Source organism: Pongo pygmaeus, chromosome 1 (genome assembly GCF_028885625.2).
Source record: "Pongo pygmaeus isolate AG05252 chromosome 1, NHGRI_mPonPyg2-v2.0_pri, whole genome shotgun sequence".
Classification (NCBI taxonomy): Eukaryota; Metazoa; Chordata; class Mammalia; order Primates; family Hominidae; genus Pongo; species Pongo pygmaeus.
In genome coordinates, this window is record NC_072373.2 from 90,349,272 (window position 1) to 90,363,991 (window position 14,720).

At 49.3% G+C, this 14,720-nt stretch overlaps 1 protein-coding gene across 1 annotated transcript; it reads right to left on the reverse strand.

Moving 5' to 3' along the window:
* Positions 1-5,828: 5,828 nt before the first annotated feature.
* SLAMF8 (SLAM family member 8) lies at positions 5,829-14,437 on the reverse strand. The gene is made up of 5 exons (XM_054461801.1): positions 14,227-14,437; positions 10,971-11,297; positions 8,002-8,307; positions 7,814-7,921; positions 5,829-6,010 (listed from the first exon to the last, which is right to left on the reverse strand). Exons 1-5 carry the CDS (start codon positions 14,264-14,266, stop codon positions 5,934-5,936), a joined length of 858 nt encoding a protein of 285 aa, XP_054317776.1. The 5' UTR covers positions 14,267-14,437; the 3' UTR covers positions 5,829-5,933.
* Positions 14,438-14,720: the final 283 nt, after the last annotated feature.

A 14,720-nucleotide genomic window follows, 5' to 3' on the forward strand; every position in this document is an offset into this window, starting at 1 on the left:
TTGGACTCTTTGGGGTTTCATACCAGAACTCCCAGCATAGGAAGAACTGGCTCCCTTGCCCAGGCCTTAAATCAGATCCTTTCTCTTCTCACCAGCAGCTCCAGCCCACACTGTGAAAAGCCTTGTGCCCACAGCTGTGCACATCCTGGGCTTCCTCCACACCTTGTCCATAAACTGCCCCTCAGCTACCTTCAGACCCAGGGTACACGTAGGCATTTTAGTCCATCTTCAGAATTCGCATCTGTATTTCTGAAGTGTGATCTAAAAGGGGGAGAGGGAGCTACAGGTGAATGCACCGTTGTCTCCTTGCCTATGGAGGAGAGCCAGAGCTGCCTTTCTGTAGTACAGGCCAGGGCAGCGGCCTTTTTGCCTTGGTGTAGGGGTGATATTGTCTGTGCTCGTGGCTTCCTGGGATAATTAGGTAGGGAATGCACTGACAGGCATCCTGTTAGGCTTGTCCTTTCTAGACGCAGCCTCCAGAAGAATAAATGCTCCATTAGCAGCTGGCTGGAGCTGGCTGAGGCTCTAGCTGGTCTCTGGCCTCTGGTGTAGGCTTCCCTCAGGTGAGTGCATGGATGAGAGCTCTACCTTCTCCTGACTGCCCAGGCCTCAGGACAACAGGTAAGCCAAGAGGCTCAGGCCTTCCCCCGCACTTCTTGTCCTTCTCCTGGGAGTGGCCAGGCCTGCGGTCAGTCCTTCTGCCATCTGCCTCTCTCATGTCCTCATGCGGAGGCATCCCTACGTGTGGGGATCTGTGCTCAGTGCTCAGGAGGCATCCAGCACCCTGGGTGTGTGTGGATTGTTAGAGATTTTCTGGGACTGTTAGGCTGTCAGGTTGTTATCAATGAGGGGCAGGAGGGATCCCAGGGTATTTCTGAGCAGCGAAGAGAGAGGTCCAGGCTACCAACCGGTTGTGTCTGCTTTGCTGGGGGCTAGGAGCGGGGGTAGTGGCTCCCCGGCCTGGGAGCAGGACTGCAGTGAGTATGCTGGAGCTCTGAGCTCCTGCAGTTAAGCCAACTGAAGGTGGGCGTATGGTTGAGTGGTTAACTGCAGGTGGGCATATGGTTGAGTGGGTCAGCCAGCAGACAGAGCTCCGACCTCTTCATTTTCTCTCTGGTTAGACAGAGCTTAAATGGCTTTACCTGACTTTGGAAGACTCCTGAGGAGTCTAAGCAGGTCCAGCCAGTGGGTACAGGCTTGAAGACCAACAGGGTGGGCTGGCAGACAAGACAGCATCAGTATCTCAGTCCAGGTGTCCCAGCCAGGACCACCCCAACCACCACCAGGAGGATGCAACCAGCCCCTAGCCCTTGAGAGCGGCTCTCCCTTTTCTGCACCATCTCAAGGGAAATCTGAAGACAAGCTACCAGCATGAGATGTTCTGATGTTCAGGGAACACAGTTAAACAAAAGTGTGATGCTGCTGTGGGAAAGCCTGCCCCAGGATACCACCATACCATGCCGTCTTCAGTTCCTGCCAGCTGAAGTTTTATTCCCAGGCAATGCTTTCTCCTTTTACCATTTCCCGTGGGGACCTGACTGGCTCTCTTTGGGGACTGAGGTCTTACAGGCCAGGAGGTGCCTTTGAACTCGTGCTAGGGGCTGTGTGCCTGTGAACTCACTGGAATCCTTTGTTGACACATTGCTTTCTTACCAGTCTGTGATCTCTTTGAGGGCGGGGCTTGTGATGCTACTATTTAGTAATTCCTATATCCCAGTTGGTGCTGACACATAGTAGGTGCATAGTAAGTGCTTACTGAATGAACGGATGGGTGCATTTCCTGTTCTACAGATACCTGTTCAAACTTTGTTTTGTGCTTTATTTTGTTTACCCAGTTAACGCTTCTGACAAGATGTCCTACAGCTCCTCCCCACCCCATCAAAGAGGAGGGCCCTTGGCCTCAACTAGGCCAATCAGTCTCTGTTGGTGGGGAGTTGAATCTTCAGTGAGCAACTGGGGAAGAGAAAACAGAACAGAACTATTTTCGGAGGCCCTGAGGCCTGCATCCTCAAGGCTACCTGGCTTTGTCTTTTCTGAGGCTCGGTCAACATTTTCCTTGGTTCTCTGAGTTACTCACATCTTTCTAATACATTTCCTCTTTTACTTTAGTTAAAACCAGAGCTGGTTTCTGTTGCTTGCCTACAAAGAACCCTGACTGATATAAGTGTTTTCCTATTATTTTTAAATCTTCTAAAGTATTGCTCTGAGATGGTTTTGCTTAAGCAGATTCATTGAAACAGTTTACTTCATATTTGGATTTTTCCATTTGTCAGAACATTCTTCCTCGGTAGTGTGGTGCAGTAGAAGGGACTGGACTGATTTAGATAATCTAAAGGTAATTCTGACTGTGCCACTAATTATGTAATTTCAGAGGAGTAACATTCTCTTTGGATTTCAGTTTCCACATGAGAAATAAAAAAACTTGAACTGAGTAACCACAGATTTCCTTCCAGCTTTCAGATCCTATTATTCATATGAGTCAATATCTGCCTTTTAGTGATATGCTCCATTGGCCCCAGTTACACGGTCTGGGCTTATGTGATAACCCTTCAAATATTTGAGAACCTATGCTCCTGCGAGTGTTTTGTTCTAGGCTCAACATAACCAGTTTCTGTAATCATTTCTCATATGGTAAGGTTTTTAGACTTTTCACCATTCTGGTCATTCTCTTTGAGACACTCCAGTTTTTCAGTGTCTGCCTGGAAGTGTGGCTTCGAGACCTGGACCTGGACTAGTCATGCTGTGGGAGTCTCCCCACTACTTATCCATGTGCTCAGCCTGCCCCTCCTGGCAGACAATGTTGACTAAGGCACAGTCCAAGGGGAGGCAGCCACTACAACTTTCCTAGATCTAGGGATAGTTATTTTTTGTCATTTTAGAGGCCCTTCCTTCAGGCTGCGTTCAGAACAGATGCAGGTAGCCACGGAGCCAAATCTGGAAGGAGATGGTGCTTCCTCTGAAGATCAGTAAGTAACCAAGAGTGATTAACTGAACAGTTGCTAGTTCTTAATACACATGGAAGAAAGATTTGCTACAGGTGTCATTAATGTTTGCAGCAGTTTTTTTTTTTTTAAATTGAGACAGAGTCTCGCTCTGTTGCCCGGGCTGAAGTGCAGTGGCATAATCTCAGCTCACGCAGCAGTTTTTTAAAAAATGAGGCACTGAATGTTCATGTCTCCATTGATGAGAAAAATGTCCTCTCTAACCCTTTTCTTTTGCTATGCCCCTTTCCCTTTCTCTCTGATATCATGTCTCATGAGCCTTTTGCCCTAGCAGCTCTTGTATTTGTCTTTTGTGCAGGAGAACAGATGTAAAAACTATTGCTCAGGGAAAATAAAGTGAAAATGAGGAAAAGTAAAAGAAGATCTGGAGAGGGCTCTGACCTGACCACAAGCATCCTGGAGCAATGAGGTAGAGGGTGTTCTGGGAGGAGTCTGATATCTGGACTCTCGAGGGGCTCTTTCTGTCATGGTAGCTCCAACAAAGGGGTATTCTGACGAAGTCCCATATGATGCGGCCCCAGGCCATCTCTCTGCTTCCCCTCTCTCTCCCTTGTTTGGATCCAGCCCCTCTGGCCTCCACGCTCTTCTTTGCAAACACCAACCATGCTGCCACTTTAGGGCCTTTGCATTTTCTGGTCTTTTTGTCTGGAACACTCTGCCACTGCATGGTCACTCCTCCACTTCACTAGGCCTCTGTTCAAATGTCACCCCGTTGAGGGTGTCATTTGATTGCTTTATCTAAGACAGACCCTATCTCCCCAACACATTTTTCTCTAGCCCTTTACTCTGCCTTATCTTTAACAGAAACTAACGACATCTGACATATGCTTACTTGTTTATTTATATTATCCAGACCATAAACTCTCAAAGGCAAGGGTTTTGCTTCACTACTGATTCCCAAGTGCCAAGAAATGTACCCAGCACATGCAGCGCCCTCAATCAATATTTGTTGTGGTGTGACTTATAAAGCATCAGTCTCAATGCTTATTAGCACAAAATTGATCTCACGGAAGCACTTTGTGTTTTTTTGGTGGAGGGTTAATTAGTCCACTAGTTGACAAGTGAGTCATTGAGGATGGGAACTTTATTAGAGCACTGTGGATCTGTTCAACAAGGCCCTGGTGCACCCCACTACAAACCACTGTCGAAATGAGGTTGCTAAGAGTCACCTTGTGGAGGGAGAGCTGCAGGTCCCATCTCATCCAGAGATGCTTTGATCTGAGGTGGGGCCCTGGAGATGAACAGAAGAAAGGTGGGGAGTGCTGTGTATTTTTTCCCCACAAACCCACCAGGGCTCATTGTCAGATCCTGGGCTTTCCTTTCCACATCATTTTTAGGGACTGAGGCCAGTTTTGCATGATTCAGTGACCAGGCATGTGGCCTGACTGTAGGTGGCAGGTGGGGATGGTGCAAGCTGACAGGTTGAGTGGCCATGGATCCTGTTCAGGTAATCTTGGGGGAAGGTGATAGGAGAGAAGTGGGTGTGGGAAAGGGATGAGAATTTGATAAAGCCAGGTTACCAACAGGGAACCTCTGAGCAGGCCAGGAAGGGAGGATCTGGGAACAATCTAGTGGAGGAGTGGTGATGTGGATCTGGAGGCCAGCTGTGCTGATCCTTTGTCCAAGGTGAAGTGATTGCCCAGGAACTGGGAGAAGAGGGAAGGTCCTTGGACAGGGCCGACATCCTAGGTGGGGAGATTGAAGCCACCCTGGGAAAACAGTACTTCAAACCCACCCCTGTTTCTTCAATACCTCATTCCTCACTGTTATCAAGACTGGAGAGAGGCCCCAGAAAAAATCCAGTTACACCTGGGTGAGAGAAACTGTGAACCTTATCAGCTAATAATCCCTGAAGGTAAGTTTAGCTCCTTAAGTGTTTTTCCAGTAGTGATCAATACTCCAGAGCTTTTCTAGACAGAATCACTCAGGGGCAGAATGTATTTTCCTAAGATGGCCACAATAAAAAGTTCGATGGAGTCAGAGTGACCTCTACAGTCCTGCTGTTGGGCAGTGGGGTCTTTGTCCCCTCCCCTCGAACTAAGGTAGGTCTTCTGCATTTGCATTTGAAAATGAATGTGGCAGATTCTAGAGTGCCTCAGTACCCTTTCTCTCCATAATGTTCCTTCTGCATAGCGTTTTATGGCTCTTCACTCTCTCAGTTTCAGGCAGGAAGACTCATCCTGAGCTGAGCTGCTTTTCTTGAAGTTGTGCAAGAACGTCCTGTTGACTGGGGCAAATTCAGTATTTCTTTTCCTGGTCACTGTGCTGGAGCACGAGGAAAGACTTTTACCTTTGAGGGGTAATTTACCTTTGAGGGGCCATGAACTCTGATTATCTGAAAGTCCTTGAGCCCGAAAGAGAAACCCCTGTCCCCCACCTCTCACTTTCACCTGTTTCTAGACCTTTTCTTATAGCAATGCCTTGGCCCTCAGGAAGCATCAGATCTCAAACTGCAGGGTCTGGGGCTGAAGCTGATGCTGGCATGGGTGACTCAGAGTTCCTCTATTAGTTCAAATATGTAATATCTTTTAGAGCCTAGGACTCAGGCTGGAGGCTATTCTTTGTTGCTAGTTGGTTAATACTTTATGAATAGTGGTGGGGGAGGGAATGCCTTGGACTATTAATGTCCCCGTGGATCTGGATCCTGGAGAACTTCCAGTGTCCTGGAGGGAATGTTCTGCTTGGCTCATCTTGCCCAGAGAAGAGCCAGGATATGAGAAGATGGGAGAGAGAAGGCGGAGGTGTGAAACGTGCTGGTGCTTCCTGTCCTCGTGGTGTGATGGCTGCCCAGGCTGCTCCTTCGAGGCAGGACAGGATTCCCATGGGAGGTATGAGGACCATGGTGATTTCCAGGCATCAGTTATGTCCCAGAGCATCGTGTGCCTGTGCAGTGGGATTACTGATAGTCCAGGCATCAGTTCATATTGTCCTTTATGGCAGATCCTGCACAAGGGGGTTCTCTGTCTCTGGACCCACTCTGTCAGCACGGACATCCTTTTTCTTTTTCCCTGGTAAGGACATCAGAAAGAAAGTTACCCCTCCAGTGTTTGGAGTCTTGGCATCCTTGGCCTGCCCGCAGGCCTCTGAATCCTCAGTGTGTTAGCCCAAGGTCACCTTAGGGAAAGGAATTTCTCTGGTCTTCCAACACCCTGGAAAGTGAGGCTCTTCAAGAACAGGAAATTCTTCCTAGTGTCTAACCTTGGCCTGCAACTATGCCATACATTTAATTGTAGAAGGTATGGAAAGTTAGGGCTGTGGTGGACACAGTTAAATCACTGGACAGAAGCCATGAGGCAGAGCCAGAACCAGCTTCTGGACTCCCTGCATGGAGCTTTCTACTATCCCAGGTTGTTGGGTCCCTTCTCAGTGGCCAAACATGCTATTTTATGAGCCTTGAGGACATGACACTAAGTGAAAGAAGCCTGGCCAAAGGGCCACCTAGTGTATCGTTCTATTTATATGAAATGTCCAGGAAAGACAAAAGCATAGAGGCAGAAAGTAGACTAGTGCTGTGGGAGGAATGGGGGAATTGGGGGGTGATGGCTAAGGGCTTATGGGGTTTTGGGGGAGGTAATGGAAATGTTTTAAAATTGGTTGTGGAGATGGATGCACAACTCTGTGAATACACTAAAAGGCATTGAATTGTATACTTTAAATAGGTGAATTGTATGCTATGTGAATTATATCTGAATAAAGCTATTTTTTCCCTGCTCTTTTCCTGGCTTCCACTTTCTTATCACAAATCCTGGGGACTCTTGGGGCAGGGGCCAGGGGCCAGGGCCATACCCTCCCACAGCAGATGGGGCCTTCAGGTGGAGTGCAGCCTTAGCTGATCCGTCTTGCCCTCCTCTCTGCTGGAGAGAATGAACAGGAATCAGCACTGCCTGTCTCCATGCTTAGAGGCTGGACCCAGACCCTGCCTTCTGGGACACACCCACCATAATGAGGGCTCAGTGCCTCCTTCTTGCTGACTCCATTTCTCCACCTTGGGACAAGCCAGCTCCGACGGCCTGGCATGGAAATGACCACGGAGCCCTGGTCAGTCGGGTAGTTCTTTCAGGGGCAGGGCATCCTGCAGCAGAGGAAGGGACTGAGCGGGATGTAGAGCTTAGAACCTGGTCTGATCTCGGAGTTTCCCCTTCCTTCCTCTTCTCAAGAAGGCAACCCTATCAGCCACTGGCCAGGGAGTAGCTTATCTTAGGGAGCCATTTTGTAGAAATCTCAGGCAAGAAGGGGTTGGGAGTCATCTAGACTCCCACTCAACAATGTTTGTCGATACCAGCTATGTTTCAGGAACAGTTGTGTTCTGGGAACCACTGACATGCCCAGTGGTGACCCAGCATCCTCCTTTTAAGGGCTCAGAATTCAGTGGGGAAGTAAATGTAAGTAGTTCTCTGATTGGGGTAAGCAATGGAGATTGAAGAAAGGATGTTAATCAGCCTGAGTGTTGGGATGGTCAGAGAAGGCTTTCTGGAGCAAGCACACCTTGGAGACTGAGTATGAAATAGCCACATGAAGGGGGGAGGCTGGGTGGGAAATCATGGAAAGTGTGTTCCAGGCAGGGGGAATACAAAGTACAAAGGTCTGCAGATGGATGTGAGAGAACAGTTCATTTGGAGAACCACATAAGAAACTTCAAGTAGTTGAGTCTGGTTGTAAACCAAGATATGAGCTAGAGAAGGCCAAGAGATGAGGTGGGAGAGGAAGAAGGGGCAGACTATCTGAAGCCTAAATAGGAGGAGGTCCAAGACCCCCTCCTCCCCAGGAACTCCACCTCCTCCACCTACCTCCTGCACCTGCAGGACTCCTACCTGAGCAGGGTCCCCAGTGCCAGGCAGAGAAGAAAGTAACCAGCATCAGGAGAAGCGAGACAGGCACCACCACCAGCAGCACATCTTTGTAGGAGGCCTTCCCTGGTGCTGAACATGGAGGGGTGGGGTTAGAGGTGGACTTGATGCTTCATAAGCCCTCAACCATTGACTGCTGGCCCTTAGCATACCTGCCTCATGATGACAGCTGTCCCAGGGCGTGACTGTGGCCAAGTCCCAGCTGACAGGGTTGGAGACAATGCAGGAATAGGCCACATCTCTGTCTCCTGGTCCCAGGGAAACGCTCAGCACCTGTCCGTCTGTGAAGAGGCTGTGTGGCTCCATACCAAAGTCCATGGTTGTCTCCCGTCGCCAGCTATAGGTTATTTTGCTGATGTTGGGGGCCCAACAGGACAAGAAAACCTGGCAGGTCTTGGAGGGCTGAGCATCCTCTCCTACAGCAATGAACACTTGTACCACGGGCCTGGGTACTGCATCTGGGGAAGAAAAGTACAGCCGGTATGGGTCTCAGGGATGCTGGGCAGGGCCCACAACTCTGGCTCTGGGATCTACCCAGGGTTAGATGCCACCTCTGACTAGGCCTCTCTTGTTTCAAAATCTTGTCTGGCTTTCCACTGCCCACAGGACAGAAGCTGAATTCCTTAGCTTGATATTCAAAACCTTTCAGGAAATGATTCATGTCCATCTCTCCAGATGTACCTCCTGCTGCTTCTCCCTGCTCATCCTAATTAATTTGCAGTTTTCCCAAACATGTCATGCTCTTGAATATCTTTCATGCTTTCACACAGTTCGTCTGCGCACACAGATGCCTTTCCCTTCTTGTCCTCCTAGAAAACTTCTACCCATCCTTCAAGGCCCAGCCTGAACACATTGCTTAATGCCTTGACTGTGAAGTCTTCCCAGGCATAGCTCTGAGCTCTTCAAGCACTCTATCTCTTTTTGTAGTATTTCACAATATGTCAGTCAGTCAACAAGAGATGACAAGAATTTATTAAGTCAGGCAAGAAAACAAACACATTCCTAGCCTTCTGGAGCTTACGGTTTGGTGAGAAAGGCAAATACTGACAAATGATTATGAATAATTAATTAAATAATTATGAGAGTGCAAAATGCTGTGAAGGAGGGGCCCAGAGGTGGGGGCTCCGTCTTGTTAGCTCAGTAACCTTAGCTCTCTAGTGCTGGCAAATAGTGGGTGCTCGATACCTGGTCACTGAACAAACTCATATCCTAGTGTCCTATGCCACGGATTCCCCTTTCTATACAGGTTGATGAGTAAATCCTGAGTCTCAGTGGAAATGAGGCCAGTGGGAGAGCATTCTGGTGACAACGGGAGGGCTCAGTCTCTGACAGCATTCCAAAGTCAAGCAGAGAAAAACCTCGTTAATGCCAGTTCAGTCTGGTGGGATTTGTGATATGAAAGAGAAATGATTTGCTGGGCACACTAATAGTATAAACAAACATTACAGGGGGGATATTTACATCACTTAAGAGGACAAGCTGCTTCCAAACACGATCAAGCACAGTAGAAACACCCATTGACATTTCTAGTAACTGATCTGCTAATTCAAATCATTCTTATCTATTGTCAAAGCAGAACTCCTAAGGACGGCTGCTTGGCAGCTTCGTGCAATTAGTTCTAATCACGCTATGTATTTGGAAGCAATAAAACAGCAATTTCCTTAAAATCTGTAATTCAGCTGCCGAGAACAAGGCATTTTAGAGCTTAGTGGTGTGGGTGCTGCATGTATTATCACATTCAATGTCCTCATTTCACATGTGCGGCAGCTGAGACTCAGATCAGAGGAGGGGCTCCAGGGCTGCCTGTATGGTGGGGTAGGTTATTCACTGCACAAGGACATTGGGCTAAGGGGGTCACAGGGTAACAGGTGGCAGCGGGTGGGGGGTGCTGAAATCCAGCCAGCACTCTGCTTGCCAAGACGAGGCTCAGGGCTGCGTGCATCCAGAAAGGCACCTTGCAATTGCATCGACACCTGGGTGGCTCCCCCAAGGACAGCCAGTTAGCTGTCTCGGGGGGATTCAAGACATCTCCCCAATTTGCTTACAACCTTTATCTCCCTCATGGCTACCCTCTTCCCAGCTGCTACCTCTGCTTTCCATTCTTAAATCTGGACTCCCCCCTCTTCCTCTCTATGTAAATTTCTAAGGTTTTACTGAAACAGCAATTTAGGGTCACCCATGCCTCTTTTCTAACCCATTAGGTAGATAAATGAGAGCTGAAAGCCACTCTTTCTTGACCAGAAGACAAATGATGAAGGTGGTGGAGGTGGCTGTGGTGGAGGTAGTGGTGGAGTTGTTGGGAAATAAGGCCCACACAGCCCCCAGTCCATGCAGCCAACTGAGGCGTTGAATGTAGCTGCGCGAATGGCTCTGCAGACCCATGTGAAGCAGAAGTCGCACCCAGCTGGGCCTGCCAACCCACGGAATTATGAGAAGTAAACATCGTTGTTGTTTTCAGTCAGTAAGTTTTGGGATGGTTTGTTTTGCAATGATGAATGACTGAGAGAACCCATGAATCATATACAGTTAAAATCTCTCTAAGAAGCCCTTTTAAGAAATGTGTAAATTCTATACTTTTAATTATAGTTTCATTATAATTTGATTTTTTAAATAAACCCATTATGTCATAGTTTAGTATGGTACATTTTTTTTCCTTTATCATGGCACATAGAGTAGTGGCACATCGACTAGTGGCACATCTTATAGTCTATGATGATCCTTTAGAGCTGAGGAAGCACAGGCCAGGCTCTGTCCTGGATGCCACTGCAAATGCCACTGCATGTCATCCTGTGGGTACTCTACATGGTAATATTACAATGCCCATTTGCAAAGGAGAAAGGTGAAGGCCAGAGAGCCTTACATTGTGTCCAAGGCCACTGAGCCAAGAAAAGACTGAGCTAGAGTTCAGGCAAGCACTGTGAGACGGCAAAGCCTGGCTGCTGCAGCCAGGAGGAATTTTCTTAGACGTGACTGTCAGGGAGCAGCTGTTCCCTGAGTTAGCAACATGGTCAGAGACCAGAGCTTTCTGGAACCCAGCTCTCCCTGGCTGCTATGACTCAGGATGCTCGTCTGGTGCTTCGTGGGAGAAAAGGGCCAGACAGCCAGTGTCAGACACACTCACCGTACACCTTGAGCTGGAGGGTCTGGGTCCAGGGCTGGCCCCTTGTGTCCACCATCAACACGGAGAAGTTGCCGCTGTCTCCAGACTCCAGTGGCCCGAGCTCCAGGCTGAGGTTGCTGTGTAGCTGGGCTCGGCCCAGAAAGCGGGAGTGGTACAGAGTCTCCAGGGAGCCTCGGAAAAATGTGGCCAGGAGCTCTTCCGAAGGCCAGAGAGATCGCCAGATAGCCTCACGGACTTGGAAGCCAGGTGGACGCGCTGCCACCAGCAGCACCGAGCCCCCGACTTTGCTCAGCACTTGGGCACCAGTAACTGTAATGGGAAGTAGGGCTGAAAGAACAGAGCCCCTGGTCACTCTGCCTGCCCCCACACTCCTCATCCTTCTTTTGCATGCATCTGAGCTGCTATGGGGTGAATTGGGGCCCCTCCACTGACATTCCCTCCACTCAAGTTGAGGGTGCACTGTGCCAGGCACCGGGGATAGAACATTTGGAAGATAACCCCAGTCTCTGCATTCATGGAGCTTACAGAGGAGGCCAGACATTCAAGAAATCAAAAATGAATTGTTAAATATCATGAAGGGAAAAATGAGATGCCCTGGGAGAACACAGGTAGGGTGACAGGGGACCTCACCCAGCCTTGATGGGCTCAGAAAACAAATTGTTAAGCTGAGCCTTGAAGAGGAATGGGAATCAGCCAGGCGAAGCCAAGGGCGGCCTGGAGGAGGATAGGGAAGTGTCACCGGCAGAGGGCACAGTACTGACAAAGTCCTGGAGGGTGGAGAGTTGGTGCCCAGGGGAACTGAGAGTAGTTCTCTGTGTGAGGAGTAGGAAATTACACTGCAAAGTTGGTGGAAGTCAGATCATGCAGGGCCCTGAAAGCAATACTGGAGTTTGGGCTTTATCTGTAGAGCAATGGGGGGGTCTCAGGTGGGTTTTAAGCAGGAGCATAACAGGATTAGATGCATGGTTAGAAAGATCACTCCAGCAGAGATGTGGAGAATGCACTGGAGGAGGGCAGGACTAAGGCTGTTGACATGAGTCCAGTGGAGAAGTGATGGCAACTTGAATTGAGGAAGGGAGCAACCGGGATGGGAAGAAGTGGGAGGAATTGAGAAACATGAAGATGGTGTGTAATCAGTGGGCTTTGGTAGTAGATTAGCTCTGGGGAGTGAAGGAGAAAAAGGAGTCGAGGACGGCTCCCAGGTCCTTGGGATCCACTGGATGTTATTCTCTGTGATCCAGAACAGGTGGAGAAACAGACAGGGGGTGAGAAAGCAAGATGCTGTTTTGGGGGACTATATTTGAGTCAGACATGTATGGGAGACACTTCTCCTTGAAGTGCCCCCCTGACTCCTTTGCTGACTAACTTCTGCCCACTCTTGTAGCATCACTGCCTCCTCCGACCTCCCCTATCCCTCATAGGTAATGTAACCAAGAGAGGTTACATATTCTTTCTTGTGTTCTCACAGTGGCCTGGGGTCACCATGCTGACTACCATTATCCCTCTATTATTATTGCCTGTTTATGAGTCAGCATCTCCTACTAGACCGTGAGCTCTTTCTCCCCATCATTTGCTTCCAGTGTCCACCACTGTTTAGGAACAGACTGTAGGAGAAGCCTAGTAAATGGTATTGAATAAATGACCTACCCTGCTGAGGACTGACCCTATGCCTGTCACTGGCACAGGGTGTAGAGAAGAATAAGAGGTGATGAAGGTTTGGTCAATGAGGCATGATCTGGATGGTTGCTCAGTTGGCCATGATAATTCCAGTCCCTCCTCCGCCTCACTGTCCTCCAGGCCCAACAACCTCCTCTCACACTGAAGATGACTTCAGTGTTAATGCAGAGTAGGAATGTAACACACAAAGAGAATTGCACTGGATGTCAACCAAGACCTAGCTTCTACCTGCTCCTCCTGGTGCTGCCACAGATCAGCTGTGTGCCCTTCCACACATCACCCCTGCCCCAGGCTTCAGTACCACTGAAAAATAAGGGGTCTGTACCACGTCAATCACACAGATCTTTTATCATTAAGGGCCATTTGAAAAATTATTTTTGGGCTGGGTGTGGTGGCTCATGCCTGTAATTCCAGCACTTTGGGAGGCTGAGGAGGGCAGATCACTTGAGGTCAGGAGTTTGAGACCAGCCTGGTCAACATGATGAAACCCTGTCTCCACTAAAAATACAGACATTAGCTCGGTTTAGTGGCAGGGACCTGTAATCCCAGCTACTAGGGAGGCTGAGACAGGAGAATCGCTTGAACCCAGGAGGCAGAGGTTACAGTGAGCTGAGATGCACCATTGCATTCCAGCCTGGGCGACAGAGCAAGACTCCGTCTCAAAAAAAAAAAGAAAAAAAAAAAGGCAAATTATTTTTGTCTCACCAAACAGACCAAGGCCTTTTTTGAGGTTAAGGTGTGATTTCCTGTGCATGTTTAGAAATGTTGAAGAAATCTGCAGGCTTTGGAGCTCTCAGGGCCAGGAACCCAGGCAAGGAGATGAGACAAAGCAACCCAAAGTCCCCATGAGCCTCTGAGGTAAACAATGGCATCTTAATCTTTGCTGTACCCCATAAATCCTCATCCATGGCCCGGCAGTGCTGACCCATGTCATGTTGGCTGCTTGTTGACCAAGGAAGGGAGCTCAGGCATCAGATGGATAGAGGGATAGCCCAGTGTGGAGGAGACCCCGTGTATCAGCCATCCCAACATCACACCACCATCGGCCACCCCCAAGTCCACGTGGGCCATATTTAGCCTCTCTCATCCCTACTTAGTACTTGCCTCCCCTTATAAAGGCCTGTAGGGAGGGACCTCAGCTCCCCCACAGGCTGTTGAAAACACACTCTGCTGACTGTGGGGAACCCTGCTCTGCCCTGCCCTCTGCTTCTCTCCTCAAACTCTGCAGAGTTTCTGCATGCTAACACTGCCGGGTCCTCACCATTCTCACAGCCGACTTTCTCTCCAAACCGGCAGTATCACCCACTGGCTCCGTTTTTACTGCCCTGGGCCACAAAACAGCTCGTGTCTCACAGATAAGAATACCCCTCAAGCTGCCACCTCCTCCCTCCCAGGACCCTGCATCTCTTTGTATCTGCCTAGCTTAAAATGTTGCCCAAGAGCTTCTTCTAGTCTTTCCTACCCGCCCTCAGCTTCTGGGTTCTCACCCGGGTCGAGGGAGCCAGGAGATGTCTGGCACAGGCAGCTGGGGAGGGGCCTTCAGCTCTCCGAGGACAGGCTATCTGCCTGCCCCACTTACCTTCCCAGAGAAGCAGACTCCACAGGGGCCTCATGACCATCCTTCTCTGGAGAGGCAGGCAAACTCCCTCGACAACCAAAATCCAGAACCTCCCAGGCCGAGTGGATGCACAGGAGGAGCTGTGGTCCTTCTGGAAAGTCCCATGTTCAGAAGGAGGAATCTTGACTCAGAACAGGATGCCCCAAAAGTGAAAACATCCAGAATAAAGTGGAAGTTGTCCCTGGGCCTCTCTAGGCTTTCAGGAGCAGATTCTTGTAAGTCAGCCTCTTTCACATGCACATGGTTGGCTAACACATGGCGACAACAGCCCCCACACAAGCCACATCCTCCTTGCTGGATCTCGCTGGCCTTCCTGCATCTCAGCCTGCCTCACTGCTATCTGTCCTCCTCATTCTAGCTTAAAATCCTTCTGTGGCCTCCCATGGACCTGAGGATGGGGACTAACTCTCTGCTCTGCATGCAGGCCCTCCTGAGTCAGGCCTTCTTCTCCAGGC

Excerpts from the sequence above, each read along its gene's own strand:
- SLAMF8 (XM_054461801.1), bottom strand. The coding sequence starts at position 14,266 with ATGGTCATGAGGCCCCTGTGGAGTCTGCTTCTCTGGGAAG. Across the intron at positions 11,298-14,226 it reads GAGTCTGCTTCTCTGGGAAG|CCCTACTTCCCATTACAGTT; the intron begins GTAAGTGGGGCA and ends CTGTTCTTTCAG. Across the intron at positions 6,011-7,813 it reads GCACTGGGGACCCTGCTCAG|GGAAAAAGAAAAAGGATGTC; the intron begins GTAGGAGTCCTG and ends TGTCCTTACCAG.